Source organism: Perca fluviatilis, chromosome 7 (assembly GCF_010015445.1).
Source record: "Perca fluviatilis chromosome 7, GENO_Pfluv_1.0, whole genome shotgun sequence".
In the NCBI taxonomy this organism is placed as follows: Eukaryota; Metazoa; Chordata; class Actinopteri; order Perciformes; family Percidae; genus Perca; species Perca fluviatilis.
The window spans coordinates 5,013,403-5,034,071 of NC_053118.1; the positions used below are offsets into that span (position 1 = coordinate 5,013,403).

The 20,669-nt window shown below is 40.2% G+C and overlaps 1 protein-coding gene across 2 annotated transcripts in view; it reads left to right on the forward strand.

The window, feature by feature from the left end:
• Positions 1–20,669, forward strand: part of LOC120562920 (melanocortin receptor 5-like) — a 119,316-nt gene that overhangs the window by 67,045 nt on the left and 31,602 nt on the right. For both annotated transcript variants that reach the window (XM_039806870.1, XM_039806871.1), the window contains exon 4: positions 1,086–1,274. In XM_039806870.1, coding sequence (XP_039662804.1) covers positions 1,086–1,274 — 189 coding nt within the window. The remainder of the gene's footprint in view (positions 1–1,085; positions 1,275–20,669) is intronic.

The following is a 20,669-nucleotide window of genomic DNA, read 5'->3' on the forward strand; positions in this document are numbered from 1 at the left end:
CTAGGAGTCATGGATGCAACCTCGTCTCTCATGATCTGCATTTCACTCAGCATTTTCCCCAGAAAGTCATATAGCATCTCATCCTTAACCAGATTCTGTGTGGAGGGGTTAGAAGGATAAGGCTGATGACCGGTCGCCCGACTCATGTCTGGAGGGCAGCTGTAACTAGGCTATGGAGGAGATTGCTGCGTCGCTGCCAGCACTGCAGTCGTGTAGGTAGCCCAAGGTGGTTGACTGGGTAAATACAGGGAGGAAGAGTGAGGTAATGATGTTGTTCCTGTCTGTATTGAGGAGGTAGGTGTGACCCATATTGGTTGTATGGGACCTGTGATGACTACTGTAGACTTCTTTCCCATGGCCGGTGGTAAGGTGATGACGGTGCTTGACGAATATCCCCATGTTTGTGTGGGTTTCCTCTGGGTGTTCTGGTTTCCCCCGCCATCAAAAACATATACTAATTTCTCCAGTCAGTGCCCTTGATCAAGGCACTGGCTCAGATCTGGAGTTGGTCCCCGGGCGCTGTGATTGGCTGCCCACTGCTCCCTTGGCGGATGGGTTAAATGCAGAGAATGAATTTCGCTATGTGTATGTGACAATACAGTACGTTTACTTTACCTTACCTTTACATATAGAAATTACACCGAACAACTCACTTTTCAGCAATGACGCACACATCACACACACAGCTGTTGTCTCCCTCTCACCTTGAGTTGACGGTTGGAATGTTCATACTGACGCATGCGCACAGGCACGGCCTTTCCAACACTGGTTGTGTTGTTCTGCTGGGGTTTTCGTTCCAACTTCCTTCTGTAGTTGTCTTCTCTCTGAACCCATTTCACCAATTCATCACATTTCTGCATTTCCAACAGTGCTTTGAAATACATTTCAGTCATCAGCCTATTTTTTCTAGTTTAATTGTTGATTTTCACTGTGACATGAATGTGTGATCATGCAGGGGGAGGGCTAGGACAGTTGCTCTGTGGGCTCCTGGATTCATGGAAAGAAAGCACTTAAACAGAAACATGTACAGATTTGAGAACTATGCTTATGATCAAAGCTTAACCCAACTTGTCTGGTTGTTGCAGTCTGGCAGTAGCAGACATGCTGGTTAGTGTGTCCAACGCCTGGGAGACCATCATCATTTACCTCCTCAACAACAGACAGCTGGTGGTGGATGATCACTTCATCCGGCAAATGGACAATGTGTTTGACTCCATGATTTGCATCTCTGTTGTGGCATCAATGTGTAGCCTGCTGGCCATCGCTGTGGACAGGTATGATGGAGGGAGGTTTGTATGGCTATATACAAGCACTTTTATCTTGTTCTAAATCCATGTATGACAAAAATAAGAGTCAGTGTGCATAATTACTTTGCTCTGTTTGTCCTAAAACAAGGCACCAAGTGTGGTGGCAAATTTTATTTTAACCATTTCGTTTAATGATTGTTTTATAACGCCACAAGATTTACCTTCTTCATGTGTATATTCAAAAGGCTCCAAGTGAAATAGTTGGCAACCGTGAACTTTCAGCCTAGTAGAGTTATTTAGTTTTATTAGCCTGAACCTTCTCACATTGTTGTCTTTTGCTTAGATAGAAGTGGAGAAGGCCGATGACTGTTTACGACAGTGAGAACTACGTAGGTTTCTGTCTCCTGAGATAAAACTGTTGTTTAGGCTAATGAAAAGAACAGGAGCAGAGGGGAAGGTGATCAACTATGGCCATGCTAGAAGATACATTTAGAGGGGTGGCTTTAAGGGAGTCTCTTCACTATAAGATGTTTTGATTTTTAGGTTTCTAGTTAGGAAGACTTTTTCAGATGTGCTGCGGTACTTGTGAAACTGTATTTTCTCAATTTGCAAATGTAAATAAATACTCAAAGACCAAACTTTGGTTTAATTCTCAAACAGTCGTTATTCGTTCTGATTTTATCATGGATATCACTAAACCTTGCTTCATAGGAAAACTTCCACGACACAAGGTCTCTCTTTTAGTTAGGCTAATACAAATGTTACATAAAACAATAAGTTACATGGGGTTTTCTAACAATAGAGACAGTGTAATTAGCAAAACAGCAGCATGGATCTCTTTTAATTTTTAGTCAGTGCAATTTACTTTCCCTGGAATTGCTCAGGAAATCAACAACTTCTCTCCAGGACTGTTGTCAAGTCCACCTTTGTAGAGTCCAAGACCAGGGCTAGTCGAGACCGAGTCCAAAAATCTTTGAGTCCAAGTCAAGACCGAGTCCAAATGAGAGAAGGGTCAATACCAAGACAGAAAAAAAAGAATCCTCATCAAGACCACTTACTTACCTGTTCATAACTGATGTGATGTGAGAGACAGTATATCATCTATTAAGATGATAATTTTGCTTTATTATTTGTAATAATCAAAAAGTAAGTGCAGAGTAACACATTATAAGATCAAATTAAACCATATCATTTACTTAAAATATAAAATGGAAATGTTCCCATTCTTGAACGCATTTCTTCTCCTGAAGAATTCAAGTACAAAGAGCTCCCTGACATTGTGTCTGTGGCCAAAATGAAAATGATTGATACCTGATGATTGAGGTATATGATGCTAGGTATGTACCAGGCGACCAATCTCGATGCCTGTTCTAGATGGTTTTTGAATTAAACTAACACCTGTTTTCTGAACGAGCGCGCTTCATAAATTGTTTTGTTTTGAAGGAGTAAGTTAGTTTAGAACAAAAGCATATAGTGCTTGACTTGGTCGAGACCAGCTAGAATATTTGGCGAGTCCAATGGCCGAGTCCGAGACAAGTCTGACTTCAAATACCAACAAGTCCAAGACGAGTCAGACACAACAGAAAAGTGTCTTGAGTCCGAGTCCGCACTCAAGTAATACAGCTTTGCCTCTAATCTCCTCCGAATATGTAACTAGCCTACCATATAATCATACATTTCTTTCTGAAAGAGGTCTGAGTTTGTTGTAGTTTACTTATTATGATTAGTACTACTCAGCCTGTGAATACTATTGTAAATGTGTTTCGTGGCTCTGGAGGAGCTTTGTCAATTGTGAAAAACCCAGCTGCATCAGTTGTGACCATTCTTTCTTTCAAAATGTCTCATAAGTCCGACTAATTTGCCTAGTCTTTAGACAGCGGTGAAAATGCAGACAACGATGGACTGAGAGAACCTTTTAGTTGCTTAAAAAATAGTTCAGTGGACTTAAAAGTCCCCAGTCGAAAAGTGGCCTAAATTACAAAACTGAAATAAATGACAGGTTACATACTGCATTAAAACGTTTCTGAGAAGCTTTCTAAAAGAATATTAACAATTTAAGAGGCTATTTAATAGCATGCTGCTTGTGGTGTTGTGGCTTGCTGGGTGGGATTAACTGTATTAATAACCGGTAGAAAGGCCCGGCCCAGAGTTAACTGGAGCTGACTGGAGCTAACCACTAACCAGATATAATCGGTGCTAACCAAGCCTTCAGTTCCCATTGTATTTATGGACACAACCCCGAATAAAACCAGCCATTTTATTAATTAGCTGTAAAAGTTTTAAACTACAGTTCAGAGTTGTTTGAATGACAGACATCTGTTCAGATGAGATCTTAATGTGTGCAACATGGACATGTAACATAGTAGGCTACAAAACAGTCTGCTTAACTTTATTAAGATCCACAAAACATCACATTATTATTACACTTTATCACATTAGAATATTTATTAACCACTTAGTGTGAGAGTGGGCAAGTTGTGTTCTAATGCTTTTGTGTTATGGTTAGGATGTGCTTGTAGGAAAGACGTGATGGTATGAATGATGGGTAAGATGTGTGTGTGTGTGTGTGTGTGTAATGAATGTGTCGCGAGATCAGTTTTGCATATATACTGTATGTTTTATAATGATGCACCTTGATTAGTTTTTATATATATACTGTATGTATCAACTATGTAAAGCTCAAATATGGTCCGTTTTACGAAAATGTATGGTTAATTGCAAATTTTGTCCGACTTTGTGTTGGAGTTCAGCGGCCGGTGCTGCCTGGGTTGCTACATCGCCGCCCTGTCTGTCCTCCTTCACAGACCCCGGCCTGCTGCGAGCTAGATTGAGCTCTGTCACGGCCGGAAGCCCGCGGTGCTCAATACCCGCGCAAACTCGCCCTTTCTGGGTGACTGGACTACCAAACGCTGCTGCCATGACAGAGCTCCAGGGCCTGCAGCTCGCTGTTCTCCCTCTTGCTAAATGGCCGGTGTGTGTCTGAGAGCACGGTCAGCGAGCTTGTTACGCCCGTAATCTCTTACCGCAGGTTCCAGTTAATCTTATAATGGATATGTGTGTTGAGTTATTTAAACAAACGATCGGGAAAATAAACCCCTCTTGTCCGCGAGTCTCGTTGATAGAGCCCGCGGTGAGCTGGAGTCCATCAATGAGAGCTAGCTAGCTTCCTCCTAACGAGACCTCTGAAATTCACAAAAATGCATTAAATTGAAATCGGACACAACTGTTAGCTTTATAAGACCTTGGGGAACCTGTAATATAAGTGCTGTGACGAAATTCAAACTGTAAATATACTATAGTCATTGCCGAAAGTGTAGCTAGATAGCCGCGATCTTTCCCCATTGTATTGAATGGGACACATAGCTAGCTAGCTGCTCCTCCTAACAAGACCCCTGATGTTCACAAAAATGCCTTAAATTGAAATCGGACACAACTATTAGCTTTGTAAGACCTTGGGGTAGCTGTGATAAAGGTGCCGTGATGAAATTCAAACTGTAACTAGAACTGCAAGCAGTTATGACGGGGCCCAATCTGCCGTTGCAAATGTAGCGGTTAACAGTTCATCTCCATGCATATACAGACTACCTTGAACAATTCTCTACTATAAACAAACTTCTTAACCCCCCTGACCACAGGGGAGAGCAGAGAGAAATGAGAGAGTGACTGAGAGGGTGGAGGGGGGTAGGCAGGTGTGGTGGTTGAAGGAGCAGGGGAGGTGGTCAGGTTGTTGTAAATGGTGTCATAGGCGCTGATTGATGTTTTCCTCCGTGTGTGCTCACAGGCGCACGTCGTTAAAAGTTGTAGTCAAAAGTTGTTTGCATTTCAGAACCTTAGGAAATGGACACCGGCCGACATGAACACACGCGCCTATTAACTCGATAATAAAGCCGTAAAGTAGGCTTTCAACTCAGGACAGCGCCACTTCTCACACATACAGATAGGATTGGAGATGAGAAGTTTAACTGACATGTCACCGCGACAGCTTCGTGGGAAATTAAGAATCAATGCCACCGACATAACCAATCACACTATGAGAGACTCTCCACTTAGCATCAACTGCAATGTTTGATTGCACGGTATCAGCACATGAATGGTGTTGATTTTGGATTGAAAAAGTGGGAGAAAAGAGTTACATTTGTCCACTGTGAAGGTTGTAGAAACTTTGTCAGGTGGGTTAAAAAGTTTCTTTATTGTAGAACACCAGCATGCGAAAGCGAAAACCAAAACGTAACGGTAGGAGGTAAACATCAGTAAATATTGAGAAGTGTGAGCTGCAAGGTCTTTGATACATTCCCATTGCAAATATTCCATTAACATTGATTAACAGGGCAAACACTTATATGTTGATTATAGCGCCCACTAATGGCCGATCTTTGCCAAATTTGGTAGAAATCCTCAGAGCGGCATGCCCAACGAGCAACACATCTACAGTTCTATATATTTTGAGTAATCCAGTGCAAAAATAAACATACTGAACATTATAACTCATATGGACAAACTATTAACATTTCTTACACACAATGTATCAATCTTGGATGTAACAGTATGGATTAATTTCACAAAGACCCGAAAAACTCTGGACTTCTAGGCTGGATGCAAAACCTTCTGTAAGGGCTAGGAAGACAAAGAAAACACCAGCAGAAAGGGGCAACTGTTAGCTTTTAGCTCCAAAAGACCCTACGCTTCGACTATTCATAATTATTAAGTTATAAAGTTATTATTAAGAAGTGCCGTTTGGCGTTGCATACAACATGCTTGACCTCAGAAGGGGTTAAAAGGTCCAACCTGGTATATGTTGACTATAGCGCCCCCTAATGGCCAATCTTTGCCAAATTTGGTACAGAGCCTCAGAGCACGATGCCGAACGAGCATCACAAGTTTTGTGTTGATTGCTTTTACTGTGGCAGAGATATTGCAAATTTCCCATTTAAATGCATTGAGTTATTGGGCGAAACAAATAAACGTTGCTTATAGCGCCCCCTAAAGGCCGATCTTCACCAAATTTGGTACAGAGCATTGTAGTGGGCTGTTGAACAAGGATCATTTGCTGATAACGTTAAATTTGGCTGAGATATGATATGATACGTGTGTGGTAGCTAGCTAGGCAAAATTTGTTTGGTTGTCAAATGCGCATACTTTAACGTAGCAAAATTCCTTCCATAACTCTTTGTCAGGTCCATCTGGAGATGCTAACTACCAGGTTTCGTGCAGATCGGTCGCACGGCCTAGGACAAGTTCGAAAAAGTTGGTTTTGCACATTGCGCGATATTGCGAAAAAACGTTTGCGCAGAAATGGCTGTGGCCTATATCAGGTAATTCAGCTTGATTCAAGGAACACGTGGATGTAAGGATTTCTAATGTGCAATGTGTAATGTGGAAGTTAAAGACACAAAACCATTACAGCACCACCTAGTGGTCCATGTGCAATTTTTGGTAGGTGTGGTCCATGGCCCATTGTCCATCTACCCTGTAAATTTAAAGTTGTTCACATTAGTGTAAGTGGTATATCTAGACTTGGGTCTCCTTGGGTACCATAGGTCACGCCCACTTTGACCGCTAAGTACCCCACTCTAGGGTTGGCCTCAGGATTGGCCCTTGATGGTACCCATCAAATTTTGTATAAATCAGATGAGCCGTACATCAGATATAAACTTTTTGTACTTGTAGCGCCCCCTAGTGACCAATTTTCGTAAAATGCATGGGGGACCTCCAGAGGGTCATGGCAAAGAATAATCAAAAGTTTGGCGTTGATAGCATGTATTATATGTTTATTTATTATAATTGGGGGAGTTCTGGGGAATGCCTGGTCTGATTAGGAGAGAAGGCATTCATCCAACTTTGGACGGAGCCGCTCTCATATAAAAAAATCTGACCGAGTCTATTTTTGGTCATAAACCATGACGACCCAAGTTTGATATTAGTAATCAGAGGTGCAGTGCTACGCGCTCCTCTGTGCTTCCGTTAGAGCAGTCGCCCACTCACAGACTAATAACCACAGTGTCTGTCCCCCAACTCTGATTGGTTAAATCAAAAGGTAAACAAAAGAGGGGCTATCCTTAACAACCTAATTGGAATATTTGATTACAACAACCACTGCAATGATAGAACAGAATAGGAAAATTAAATGTGGACTATTAAATATTAGATCTCTGTCTTCTAAAGCAGTATTAGTAAACGATTTGATATCAGATAATTAAATTGATCTATTCTGTCTTACCGAAACATGGCAGTGCCATGAAGAATATGTAGAATATAACTCGTTTGAAGGCCTTGTTCTTAATCTTCAACATCCAGCATGGAAAACAGTACAGCCAATTATATTTGTTGTTGTTTACCGAGCATATTCGAAATTTTTATCTGAATTCTCTGAGTTTTTATCATGTGTAGTCCTAAAATCAGACAAAGTACATATTGTAGGTGATTTTAATATCCATGTGGACGTTGTCAACAACAGCCTTAGTATTGCTTTCAACTCACTAGATGCAATTGGTTTCAGTCAGTGTGCATAAGGCCACTCACTGTTTACATTTTTTTTTTCCTTGCCAACGTTGTTTGAGGGATGTCATGAATTTTTTTTCGTAGAGTTTTTTATTGAGCATATATATATTATACGGTTTTCAATCAACAATATAAAAGAGGCTCAGGTATTTTTGCATAAATGTAAATTTCCCAAACATTTACATTTTTTCAAGAATGTATGGTATAGAGAGGAGAGGTTTGGTCACATATAGCAAAATATTAGAAATTGGACGATCTGATTTAGATCGTCTTTACCTTTTTTATAAATAACAGTGATTGTAGCCTGAGTTAATGTTGGTGGTAGGGTGCCATCTAGTTGGGCTTGGTTGTACATTCTATGGAGAAATGGTGTAAGAATATTACTGAATTCTTTATAAAGTTCAACCGGTATGCCATCAGGGCCAGGTGATTTTCCACTTTTAAGGGAGGCTATTGCCTTTTGTAATTCTGTGGAGTGAATATCTGTACTAAGCCTTTCCGAGTCTTCAGGTGAGATTCTTGATAAGTTACATTCGTCTAGAAATGTATTCATAGTATTGGGATCACTATTACATTTTGAAGTGTATAAATCAGAATAAAACTGTAAAAAACGCGCATTTATCTCCTTTGGCTTAAGTAGGATATGTCCTTTGTCATCTCTAATTTTGTGAATAGCTCGATCGGCTTCTATTTATCTAAGTTGACGAGCTAATAATTTGTGAGGTTTCTCTCCGAATTCAAAGTGTTTTTGTTTAATGAATAAAAAAGCTGATGTGATTTTCCTAGAGAGAAGTTGATTGAGTTGATATTTCAGATTAGTTATTTCTCTATGCAAGTCAGGAGTGGGGTTTAAAGCATTCTGTCGGTCCAATTGTTGTATCTGTTCTTCAAGATGTTTACACTGAGTTACTTCTTTTTTCTTTTTGGCAGCTTCATATGAGATTACACATCCTCTCAAATAGGCTTTGAAAGCCTCCCATAAAGTGCATGATGTGACTTCAGGGGTATCATTGGTTTCAAAATATAGTTTTATTTGAGCTTCAATGAATTCACAAAACTCCTTGTCTGTCAATAATTGAGGGTTTAATCTCCAAGATCTACTGGGTGGGTCCATACCTTACAAATATAAAGTGAATGTTAATGGGCTGTGGTCTGAAATTGATATGGTGTGATATTTCACATCAGTTGTGAATGTAACTAGTCGGGCGTCAATTAGAAAATAATCAATTCTACTATAAGAGTTGTGAACTGCCGAAAAAAAAAAGAATAATCCCTGTCAGATGGGTTGGTAAAACGCCATAAATCTATTAAATTCATACTTTTAAGGAATGAATTTAAAAGAACACTTGAATTATTTTTGGGTATTTTACAAAATGATGAACGATCAAGAAATGGGTCTAAAGGCGTGTTAAAATCTCCTCCTATTATTAACTTAGTCTGTGACAGATTGGGGAGTAAACTGAAGACTTTCCTAAAGAATGCAGGATTATCCACATTGGGAGCATTGACAAGAGTTAGAGACGTGTTGTATATCTCTCCCGAGACAATGATATAACAACCATCTTTATCGGCTATAGTGGAATTATGGATAAAGTGTATCGCTTTCTTTATTATAATGGCTGCGCCTCTTGCTTTCATGGAGAAGGACGTGTGGTATACCTCTTTTACCCATTTGGCTTTCAGTCTATTATGAAAATTGTTTTTTAAATGTGTCTCTTGCAAAAAAAGTTATGTCTGAGTGTAATGACTTCAAATGATTCAAAACTTTGCCTCTTTTCACCGGGTTGTTTGCGCCACGTATATTCCAGCTTGTAAATGTCAGTCCCTTTTTAACATTCATTGCGTCCGTCATATGTAATAAGAAGGAAAGTTGGCATATGAATGAGATGGGAAATCGAGTATCTGTATGAATTATAGTGAATTAAATCTGCTTCTATTGCTGCACAACAACTGTAACGCCGCATACTCGAACACAAACACAGTAAACAACAAATAAATGAACAACATAAACTTAAATACCTTAGGTTAATCTAATGTAGCCGCAGGAAAACAGTTAGCGTGAAAAAGCCAAAAAACCAAGATGGCGGAAAAAGCTTCAGGACATCGTATTTCTGTATATATCTGATATGTTTGGCATTTTATCTCATATTTTGTTACTTTTATCGAGAAATATATACTTTTAAATCCAAAAACATCGTTCTTTTGACTTAACAATACCTCTGAAGTAACTTTTAAGACGTGCTTGAAGGTAGCGCCGGAGAATTTCTGTTTACTGTTGCCAAGCAACCAGGAGTAGGCTAGGCACGCCCAGGAGTGCCCACAAGCGAGTGCATGTCGCTCTGTTTTGTAGCTAATGTGACTGTGGGGTTAGAGACGGTGGAGAGCACTCCATAAAAGCAAAAAGGCTATTAACTTGAATAAACATTCATAGCTTATTGACACAGTAAAAGTCTGATATAAAAGTCTCTCTCCACTTGCATTTCTTGTCATGTTATCTTACCACAGTATCTAAGGATCCCTGTCGGAGTAGGGTACATGATGTATTATCAGTCTTTTAACTTCTTCCAGTTGGTCCCGATGGTGTTGCCGTGAGACGCTCAGCATACTCCTCGGCCTTCTGTGGGTCTGTAAAAGGATGACTGGGAGCCGTTGTGGGTTACTAGGAGTCTCGCTGGGTAAAGCAAGCCATATCTGACGCCGGGTTGGTTGCGCAATCGTTGCCTGGCTCTGTTGAATTGCGCTCTTCGCTTTGCCACTGATGGAGGATAGTCGGGGAAGATGCTGGATGTTTCTCATAGCGGCAGCTTTGCGGAGAATGTCTTCCAGGACGTGATAGTAATGGAAACGTATTACGAACGGGCGCGGTGGGTCAGAGGGGCTCGGACGTTGGGGAAGGGTCCTGTGGGCTCTGTCAATAAGCAGGGCCTTGTCTAACGAGAGTGCATCTTTCAGCAAGTTGGCAATAAAGTCCCTCGGTTTTGTCGTTTCCGAGCCCTCTCGTACACCCGTAATTCTGAAATTGTTTCTACGAGATCTTCCCTCTAAATCTTCATTCTTTGGTTTAAGACTGACAACTTCAGCACTGAGATTAGCCACCTGTTGCTCAAGTTGGTTAATGCTATCGGAGTGTGCAGTGGTGGCCTCTTCTATGTCAGTGAATTTAGCTTGTAGCGTCTGTGTCAGGGTTGCAGGCTTGGACCCAAATGCAGGAAGGCGAGGAGAGTGCAGCAGTGAGAAATAAAAATACTTTAATGAAAACTCAAAGAGACTTACAAAAGTATAAGCAGGGAAAAAACAAAAACAAAAATCCAGGAACACGGAGATAAGGAGAGCACCACAAGGGCCAACGACAAAAGACAACAATCCACCAGCAACAGACACAGAAAACACAGGGACTAAATACACAGGGTAATGAGTAAACGAGAGACAGCAGACACAAGGGGAGGGGAACAGGTGAAACACAATAGGGCAATCACAAGGGCGGGAAAACACAGGAAGTAAACCAGACAAGACTAGGGAGAAAAGACAGACTACAAAATAAAACAGGAAATGGGAAAACCAACAGAAACATGAAACCAACTACAACAAAGAAACTTGACACAGGGACTGGTGAACAGGTGAAAGACATCAGACAATAACAAAGGCAGGAAAACCAAAAGACAGGAAGTAACAAAACAAGAAACACTAAGGGGAACAGAATAACTCCTAAATAAAACAGGTCCAAACACACAAAAAACACCATAAGAGCGGGGCAGGCGTGACGGTCTGGGATTTAGCTTCAAGATTAGCAATAGACACCTGGGCGACGTTGTTAGTCGTAACAATCTCCTCTCATGAAATCATTATACACACACTCAATGCATCTGTCCAAATTCTCACAGATGTCATCCTTTATCTTGGTCATTTCACCTCTGAGTACTGTAATGGCAGCTAGTAGAGCTCGGTTAGATGGATCCTCCTCATCACCGCTGGGCTCTTCGGTCTGCGTGCTAGGCAAGGCCGGTGACTGGTTGAGGCCTAGTTGAGTCGATTTCGGTTTGTTGGATTTTTGTTGAGATATCCAGTCGAACTTGAAGTTTTAGTGTTTTAGAAGTAAATGCGCTCTGAAAGCATAGAATTTACATAGTTGTTGGCCCTTGAAAATAGTTTTTAGCGGATTTGGCTGACGGAGCTCTTAAAGACGCGTCCTACTCCGTCATCGCTCCACGGTCCCACTCCACTCACTGTTTTAACCACACCCTCGACCTTGTGCTGGCATATGGCATCGAAATTGAAGATTTAACAGTACTTCCGCAGTATCCTTTATTATCAGACCATTTCTTAATAACTTTCAAATTTTTACTACCTGACTATACGAAATTAGATAAAAGCTTTCTGTCTGCCTAAATGCAGGACAAACAGACACAAAAACTCTTTTGTTCCTGCTGCTATAGGCTTTGTTAATAATTCAATGTGAGATGTGGACTTCTGTGTAGTATGTATTTACTTGTGTCCTCCATCGATAGTGTCTGTTGTCTGTATGGCTTATGTGTTGCTCATGTTGCACTTTATTTGCTGCAAAACGAATTGCCCCTCGGGGATAATAAAGACTCATTGACCTTGACTTGACCTTGAAGTTTCTACACTAGATGCCTATCTGACAGTGCTATAGCTAAATTTAAATAAGATATTCCAACAGCATTTAACTCAATGTCATGCCTTAATATAACAGAGGACTTTTATGTTAACTTTAGTCCCTCCCAAACTGATAATTTTGTAGACGGTGCTACGGCCTCGCTACGGATGACTTTAGACTCTGTTGCTCCCCTCAAAAAGAAGACGATGAAGCAAAGGAAACTAGCACCTTGGTATAACTCCCAAACTTGCAAATTAAAACAAATCTCGCAAAAACTTCAAAGTAAATGGCGTTCCACCAAACTAGAAGAATCTCGCATTCATCAGGTACCTGATGAAGGTCTGAGACTGAAACTTATTTTACTAATTAAATTATTGCTTGCGTAATGGTCAGTGTGCGGGATTTTCTCTAAAAAAGTTTTTGATCTGCTACTTTTGATCATATCCTATGCATCTGCCCGACAAAAGAGGTGTGCAAACAGTTTTCTTACGTTACTCTATAAACCTTCAACAACTACTGTTAAAGGTCTCTTCAGCTAAGCCATCTACCTGTCTTTTAGACCCCATCCCAACGAGGCTACTTAAAGAAGCGCTACCCGTGGTTAACACTTCATTACTGTATATGATCAATTTGTCTTTATTAACAGGTTATGTACCGCAGTCATTTAAAGTAGCTGTGATAAAACTGATCTAATGTCCCTTTCCTCTCCAAAAACCTTGAGAAGGTAGTCGCCAATCAGTTGTGTGATTTTCTACATAGCAATAGCTTATTTGAGGACTTTTAGTCAGGATTTAGAATGCATCATAGCACCGAGATGGCACCGGTGAAAATTACTAACGACCTTCTAACTGCTTCACACAATAGACTTGTCTCCGTACTTGTCTTACTAGATCTTAGTGCTGCATTCAACACTATTGACCAGGCTTATGCAAAATTCTGAATTTCAGAATTGGCCTCCATTCAATTCATAAATTGGAATTTGAATTGAATTGGAATGACAGAAAGTGGAATTAAATTAATTGCAATTCGAAGAAATTCCAACAGTCACACATCAGAAAGAATGTGTTGAATCTCACATGCATTCATTGCTAGGAAGGTTACTTTAGAAATGTCTTACTGCTATAAGTTACCCATTGTAAATGTGTTTTGGATTACTTTATTTGGATTACTTTATCAATGCAAAGCAATTTACTTTTAATTTGATTAGTAACTACAGACCTGCCAACATGTACACATTTTTCGTACTCGGCACGCATTTTGACCCTTAAGTACGCTTGTACGATTCGCTGCTCTCTAGGTACGCATTTTGTTGCATCTCGCATTTCTCCAGTTTCAGTTTCTATGCAATCTACATCTATGATGTTGATTCTGCCACTGAGCAGTGGAGTGAAAAGCTTTCGGCCAATCAGAGCGCTGCATTTTAACCCTCCGCCCACCTGCCCCTCCTAGCCAAATACTTTGCGCGTTTAATTCAATTCAGTGCCTCAGGAAGCCAGGCTGTCCTAGGCTTGCATGCCATGGCTGAACCGCCTCAAAAAAAGGTTCGGAACAATTTCTTATCGGAAGAGATAGCCTTTCATCCACATGTCCAGGCTACCTCACACAGACAGTATATAGAACCTCCTCACGCGTTCTGCACCGGGTGCAAGACAGACATCGACATCAGTCACCAAGGGGCAACAGGTAATGAACACAGTCCCATAAACAAATACTCCCCACCCCCCGAAACATAATTATATTAAAAATAAATGGATGATATACTGCACTATCAATTTTATTCTTGTCTTTTAATGTTTTTAATTTGTTTATTAATGTTTTTAAATTGTTTTTAATTGTTTTCTAACTGCTCTTTAATGTTTTATGTAAAGCACTTTGAATTGCCCTGTTGCTGAAATGTGCTATACAAATAAAGCTGCCTTGCCTTGCCTTGCCTTGATAAGAAAAAAACTTTCATAGTGTCCATCAGTGATTCAATTCAGTGGTTGAAATGACTGTAGAGACGGATACATTTGCGACACTATTTTCCTGAGTTTTTTACGCTGTGTTGAAGCGAGCTGTCCCGTCACTGTTCCGTGGTCAGAGCCAGAACCAGAGACGGTAACTGACAACATCTGTGTCCTGTCAGTGACGACAGCAATGTGACCGAGCAACTGACAGATAACATGTAGAGAATTAATGTTTAGTCTTGGTACACGTAATATTACATTTTATCAGCGGTGGAAAGTAACTATAACCTACCGTCGGCTACTTTGATTCAATTTTAATTGGGTATTTTTTTATTTAATCCTACTTATTAGGCTACTTCTAGTCCACCACAATTCAGAGTCAAGCAGGCTATTGAACGTTTTACTTAACTATTTATTTCATAGCTTTAGTTACTTTGCAGCGTCAGATTAATAATACAAAATAATATGAATAAATTATGATGTATTAAAGTGGATAAAGATGAGACTTTGTTGACCCTGTGGTGAAATTCACAAGCTACCTGCCAAGAATACTTCTGCTTTTATTTTGGTGAAAGTAACTCAAAAGTAACGCAAAAGTAGTGTAAGCATTACAATTCAGAAACAGTAATATTGTAATATAACTAATTACTCTCAAATGACAATAACTAGTAATCAATAATGTATTACATTTTGGAATTAACTTGCCCAATACTGGTGTCACACCTGCCATCCTTCCCATTAGTTGGGGGAAGTTAGAAAAGTGGTGGAATGGCTAGAAAACTAAAAGGTTTTAGAAAGGCCAGGTGCTGATTAACGTAAGCTAAAGGTAACAGTTAGGCTATTTATGTGATGTGATGGCAACTGACATAACGCAATGTCACCCATGTCAAATTTTTAAAAGCATATCTGAAAATATCTGACCCATTTTATTTATTAGCCTATAATTGTGTCTCTGTCAGGCTTCAATCTTGTGCTTTTTTAGTAGTTGCTTTAGGCCTATTTAAAGTTTCTTTATGAGTAAATCATTACTTAGACTACTTAATTAGGGCCCGAGCGACGAAGGCCCTATTGAAACTGAAGGAATTATTTTTAGGGCCTTAACATGTTGAGGGGCTTAACATATTCAAAAACTCATCAAATTTGGCGGTCGCATCAAGTCTGGTGAAAATTTACGTATTTTAAAGGTTTCGGGAATAGGCGCACAAAGCTGGCTCGGTAGCGCCCCCTAGAAAGTTAAAAAAATTGAGCCCCTGCAGTGCGTTTAACGTAGACACATAAAACTTGGTACACATAGGTAACATGTCAAGATGTACAAAAAACTTAATTGCAGCCATACCCTAAACCCAACAGGAAGTCCAACATTTTGATTTCAATGTTCGAAATTAGTGTGATTTTGGCCATTTCCACGTCGTACTTTAACGAACTCCTCCTAGAGATTTCATCCGATCAACTTCAAACTCGGTCTGTGCCATCTTAAGAAGTTAAAGATGAAAAGTTGTTAAAAGAAAAACTTCGTCATAGGGCGTGGCCGTGGCGGGGCGGCCATTTTGTGCGTTTCGCCGCCGAAACAGGAAGTGGGTTTAACTCGAGTGTACATTGTCCGATTACCTCGAACCTTTTCAAGATTCATAAGAGTCCAACCCTGAGGACAAATAAAGACCGATATTTACTTAAAGTCATAGCGCCCCCTAGTGGCAACAGGAAGTAGGCCTAAAAGTCAAGGTGCTATACTAACGATAGAGATTTCATCCGACGGACTTCAAACTTGGTGTGTACCATCCCAACACCTTAACGATGAAAAGTTATTAAAAGAAAAACTTTTCTTCAGATGGTGTTCGGCCATTTTGAGTGTTTAGAGATGAAATTTCTCATGATTGACAAGGGTCCAGGCCTGAGGACACGTACAGGCCAAAATTTACTTTTGGTCATAGCGCCCCCCAATGGCAACAGGAAATCTGCCTTATATGACAAACATCATCCGATTTACATGAAACTCAGAATGTGTGGTCTACATGTGATACTGAGCCGCCCCCTATAATATGACCACACCCACTTACTAAGGCCACGCCCCCTTCCATACAATTTGAACCGTTTAAGGTAGAGTCTTTTGTGAGGTATCATTGAACTCAGCAGAGACTTCCTTCTTCATTGGTCATGGTTTGGCCCGCCCCGTATGCTTAAGCCACGCCCCTTTCATAAATGGTGACCTGTTTAAGGTAGAGCCTTGTGTGAGGTATCAATGAATCAATCGGCAGAGACTTCGTTTTTTATTGGTAAAGGTTTGGCCCGCCCACTATACTTTGGCCATGCCCCCTTTCACAGCTAATGAACTGTATCACATAGAGTCTTGTGTGAGGTATCATTGAACTCAGCAGAGACTTCCTTATTCATTGGTGATTGTTTGCCCCACCCCTCTGTGCTTAGCCACGCCCCATTTCATAAATGGTAACCCGTTTATGGTAGAGTCTTATGTGAGGTATCAATGAACTCAGCAGAAACTTCCTTATTCATTGCTCATGGTTTGGCCCGCCCCCCTATGCTTAAGCCACACCCCCTTTCATAAATGGGGACCTGTTTAAGGTAGAGTCTTAATAGGTATCAATGAACTCAGCAGAGACTTCTTTTTTTATTGGTAAAGGGTTGGCCCGCCCCCTATACTTTGGCCACGCCCCCTTTCACAGCTAATGAACTGTATGATATAGTCTTATGTGAGGTATCGTTGAACTCGGCAAGGAGTTCCCTTTTCATTGTTGACGATTTGCGGTGTCTGAGTGCCACGCAAATGTACTGTCGCAAGGAGCGGCGTCCGTCGGTAACCCCAACGCGCGCATAGGCACGAGGGCCCGTCCATCGCTGCTCGCAGCTTTAATTTCAATTTGGTTTCAAAATAAAAGACTTTGTCTGTCTGTTAACTTACTTGTAGATGCCTTTTGAAATTTGAAGTAGCCTTTATGGAGCCACAGACTGGAGCACTGCAGTGCTTGCATATGGCTCTGTGGTTTCCAGGTGTTCTTGTTGGAATTGGTTCTTCAAAATGAACTAGTATTGATGACCTTTTAGGCCTGCTATTATTTTCCATGTCACTGTTATTACAGGTGTCAAATCTAAAAACATTTCTAATCTGAAGTTGTAAGGGACTTCTGAAACTTAAAAAGTCCAGAGTTGACCATCAACTTGTGTAGAAAAGAAGCTTTCAAACAAATGTCCAACTCAAATTGTTGGGCAACCATTTTAAATACTTGGTTAAATTAAAGCATTCTGGGAAATGGAGTCATGTTCCATCATATTCCACAAAATTCCACATACAATTACAATAATTAAAACTGAATTGTGTTCTGTGACTAGAGCTTGCTACTGCTGGGGGAAAACATTTCCAGAAAATGTAATCTGTACAAGTAGTTCAAACTAATATCAATTATAGAATGACATGCAATCATATCTGACATATATTGTAAAGCTTAATTATTAAACACTTCACTTAAATTATGTATATGAATTTCTTTGAATTTTTATTGAATTGCAATTCTGCTTCCTTTAATTCAAGTTTGAATTGTAATTCTAGATCCTGTTTTTGACATCAGTTAAATTCAATTCAAATTCAAGAATTGCATTGGAATTTAGGAGTCATTCTCAATTCAATTCTGAATTGTGCACAAGCCTGCTATTGACCATACCATCCTGCTACAGAGACTGGAACACTTAGTTGGCATTAAAGGAATTGCACTAAGCTGGTTTAAGTCCTATTTATCTGATCGTTATCATTTTGTTAATGTTAACGATAAATCCTCCAGGTAGCTAAAGTTAGCAATGGCGTTCCACAAGGCTCAGTTCTTGGACCAATTCTATTCACCTTGTACAACTTTCAATGTTATTCGGATGACACCTAATTATACCTATCAATTAAGCCAGACGAAACCAGTCAGTTAACTAAACTCCAAGGATGCATCAAAGATATAAAAGCATGGATGACCTACAATTTTCTGATGTTAAAGTCAGACAAAACTGAAGTGATTGTGCTGGGCCCTAAACACCTCCAAAACTCATTATCCAAAGACATAGGTACTCTGGATGGTATTGCCCTGACCTCCAGCACTACTGTCAGAAATCTAGGAGTTATTTTTTTATCAGGATATATCCTTTAACGGCCACTTAAAACAAACCTCAAGAACAGCCTTTTTTCAATTTCGTAACATTGCCAAAATTAGGAACATCCTATCTCAAAACGATGCTGAAAAACCTGTCCATGCATTCGTTACTTCCAGGCTGGACTATTGTAATTCCTTACTATCAGGATGCTCAAATTAAACCCTTAACCTGTTAACATCCACCTCTTTTCCTGATTTTCGCCTATTTCTCGTTCCCAAAGGGAAAAGCTTATAACAGAAGAACTGTAAGGCCAAAATACATGTATGAGGCTTCATTTGAAACCTAACTTCTTCTACTTTATGGACATGTGCTTGATTAGCATGTGATTAAAACACAACATACACTACAGCAGTTCAAACATGGTTAAAAATAGTTATTTTGGTCCTGTCTAAAAAAACGTAATTTTTTAAAATAATAACTAAAAAATACTTTGTGCCACACTACGCAGGACACAACACATACCTCTTAGACCTTGTCAAGAAGACCTCTATAAAGTTTCAGAACTCTAACCATAACCTAATGGGAGCTAGGGAGTTTTCAGTATTTGGTGTAACAGATGTCACTGGTGTGCCAAAACCTCTCCAAAACTTCTCCAAATGACCAAATGTTGCTAAATGCTTTTACTCACTTCTACGCTATTAGAAAAAACATACTAAATACTTAAAATGACTTACATTCATTCAAACACTGTTGATCATATGTTTTTCTCATAAATCACATGTATGCGCATGCTGGCTCTGGGAGGCGGGGCTTAGGTCTGTTACCCATTAATTTGGACTGGTTCCCATTGGATATTCCTATGTGTTGATAGGCAATGACAGCTTTTTCTAAGATGGCTGCTCAGAGAGATGACGCAGCATATTGACGCTCCACAGTGGGAGCGCTTGTTGGACGTCGGGGTCTGTCCCGGGGTGAAAACTAAACAGAAAAAGGTGGGGATAGTTTCATTATGTAGGCAGCAACCTGAGGCAAACATACCCAGCAACACGGTGCAGGGCAAGGAGAAATATATTATTTCAGACGGAACGAGATCGGCTAATGAAGTTAGCAGACAGTTAGCGGACAATTAGCATGGATTCTACAGGACAATATTCATAACCTGGATTAATTCTTTTGAAAAAATGTTATCCATTTGATCTGTGGACACTTACGGACTAGAGGAATATAAATAAGACAGGAATGGACGAGGATTGAACGTTTAGGACAGCCTACAGGTAGGGAGCGTCAATACTTTTTTTATTTATTTATTTCTTTTTTTTTTTCAATAGCATGAGCACTAAGATCAATAATAATGCTTTGGTGCTTATGATTTCGGTAAAATGAACTGAATGATTGAATTGCAGAGAATTTTACCAATCAAACGATGTACAGCATGTCCATATTGACAAAAGTTTTGAACTTTTGTGGTTAAATACTATTATATAACATGTCAGAACATGTCTGTTAACCCCCACTGGGTCGCCGGCGGGGGTGGGGGTTAACAGGTTAAGACTTCTCCTGACCTACAAAGCTCTAAATGGTCAAGCACCATCATATCTAGAAGAGCTCTTAGTACCTTATTGCCCCACTAGAGCACTGCGCTCCCAGAATGCTGAGTTACTTGTGGTTTCTAGAGTCTCTAAAAGTAGAATGGGAGCCAGAGCCTTTAGCTATCAGGCTCCTCTCCTGTGGAACCAGCTCCCAGTCTGGGTCCGGGGGGCAGACACCGTCACCACATTTAAGAGTAAACTTAAAACTCTCCTCTTCAATAAAGCTTATAGTTAGGATGTGAGGAGTTGCAGCGTTCGCCTAGACTGGCGGGGGAGGGTATGTAGCTCCAGACACGGCACCCCTTCTCTTCTCTGCTTCTCTTCATAGTCGTTAGACTGTTACTATATGGTTATAATCAATGATATAATCAAAGTAGAGGGAGACAGGCCAGTACAGTCCAATCCGGTTGGGGAGAGTTCTAGCCTGACCAGGCTCCTCTCCTTACTGTCTCTCTTAATTATGCTGTTATAGTTTTACACTGCTGGGGGACTTCCTTTGACACACTAAGCTTCTCTCTCCTCTCTCTTTCCATCTGTGTGTTTTAATGTGTGGTGGAAGTTTTCCTTGAAGCAGCAGCGTTTGGAAATATCAATGATCAAAATGAAAACGAATGACTGTTTGAGAATTAAACCAAAGTTTGGTCTTTGAGTATTTATTTACATTTGCAAATGCACAGAAAACAGTTTC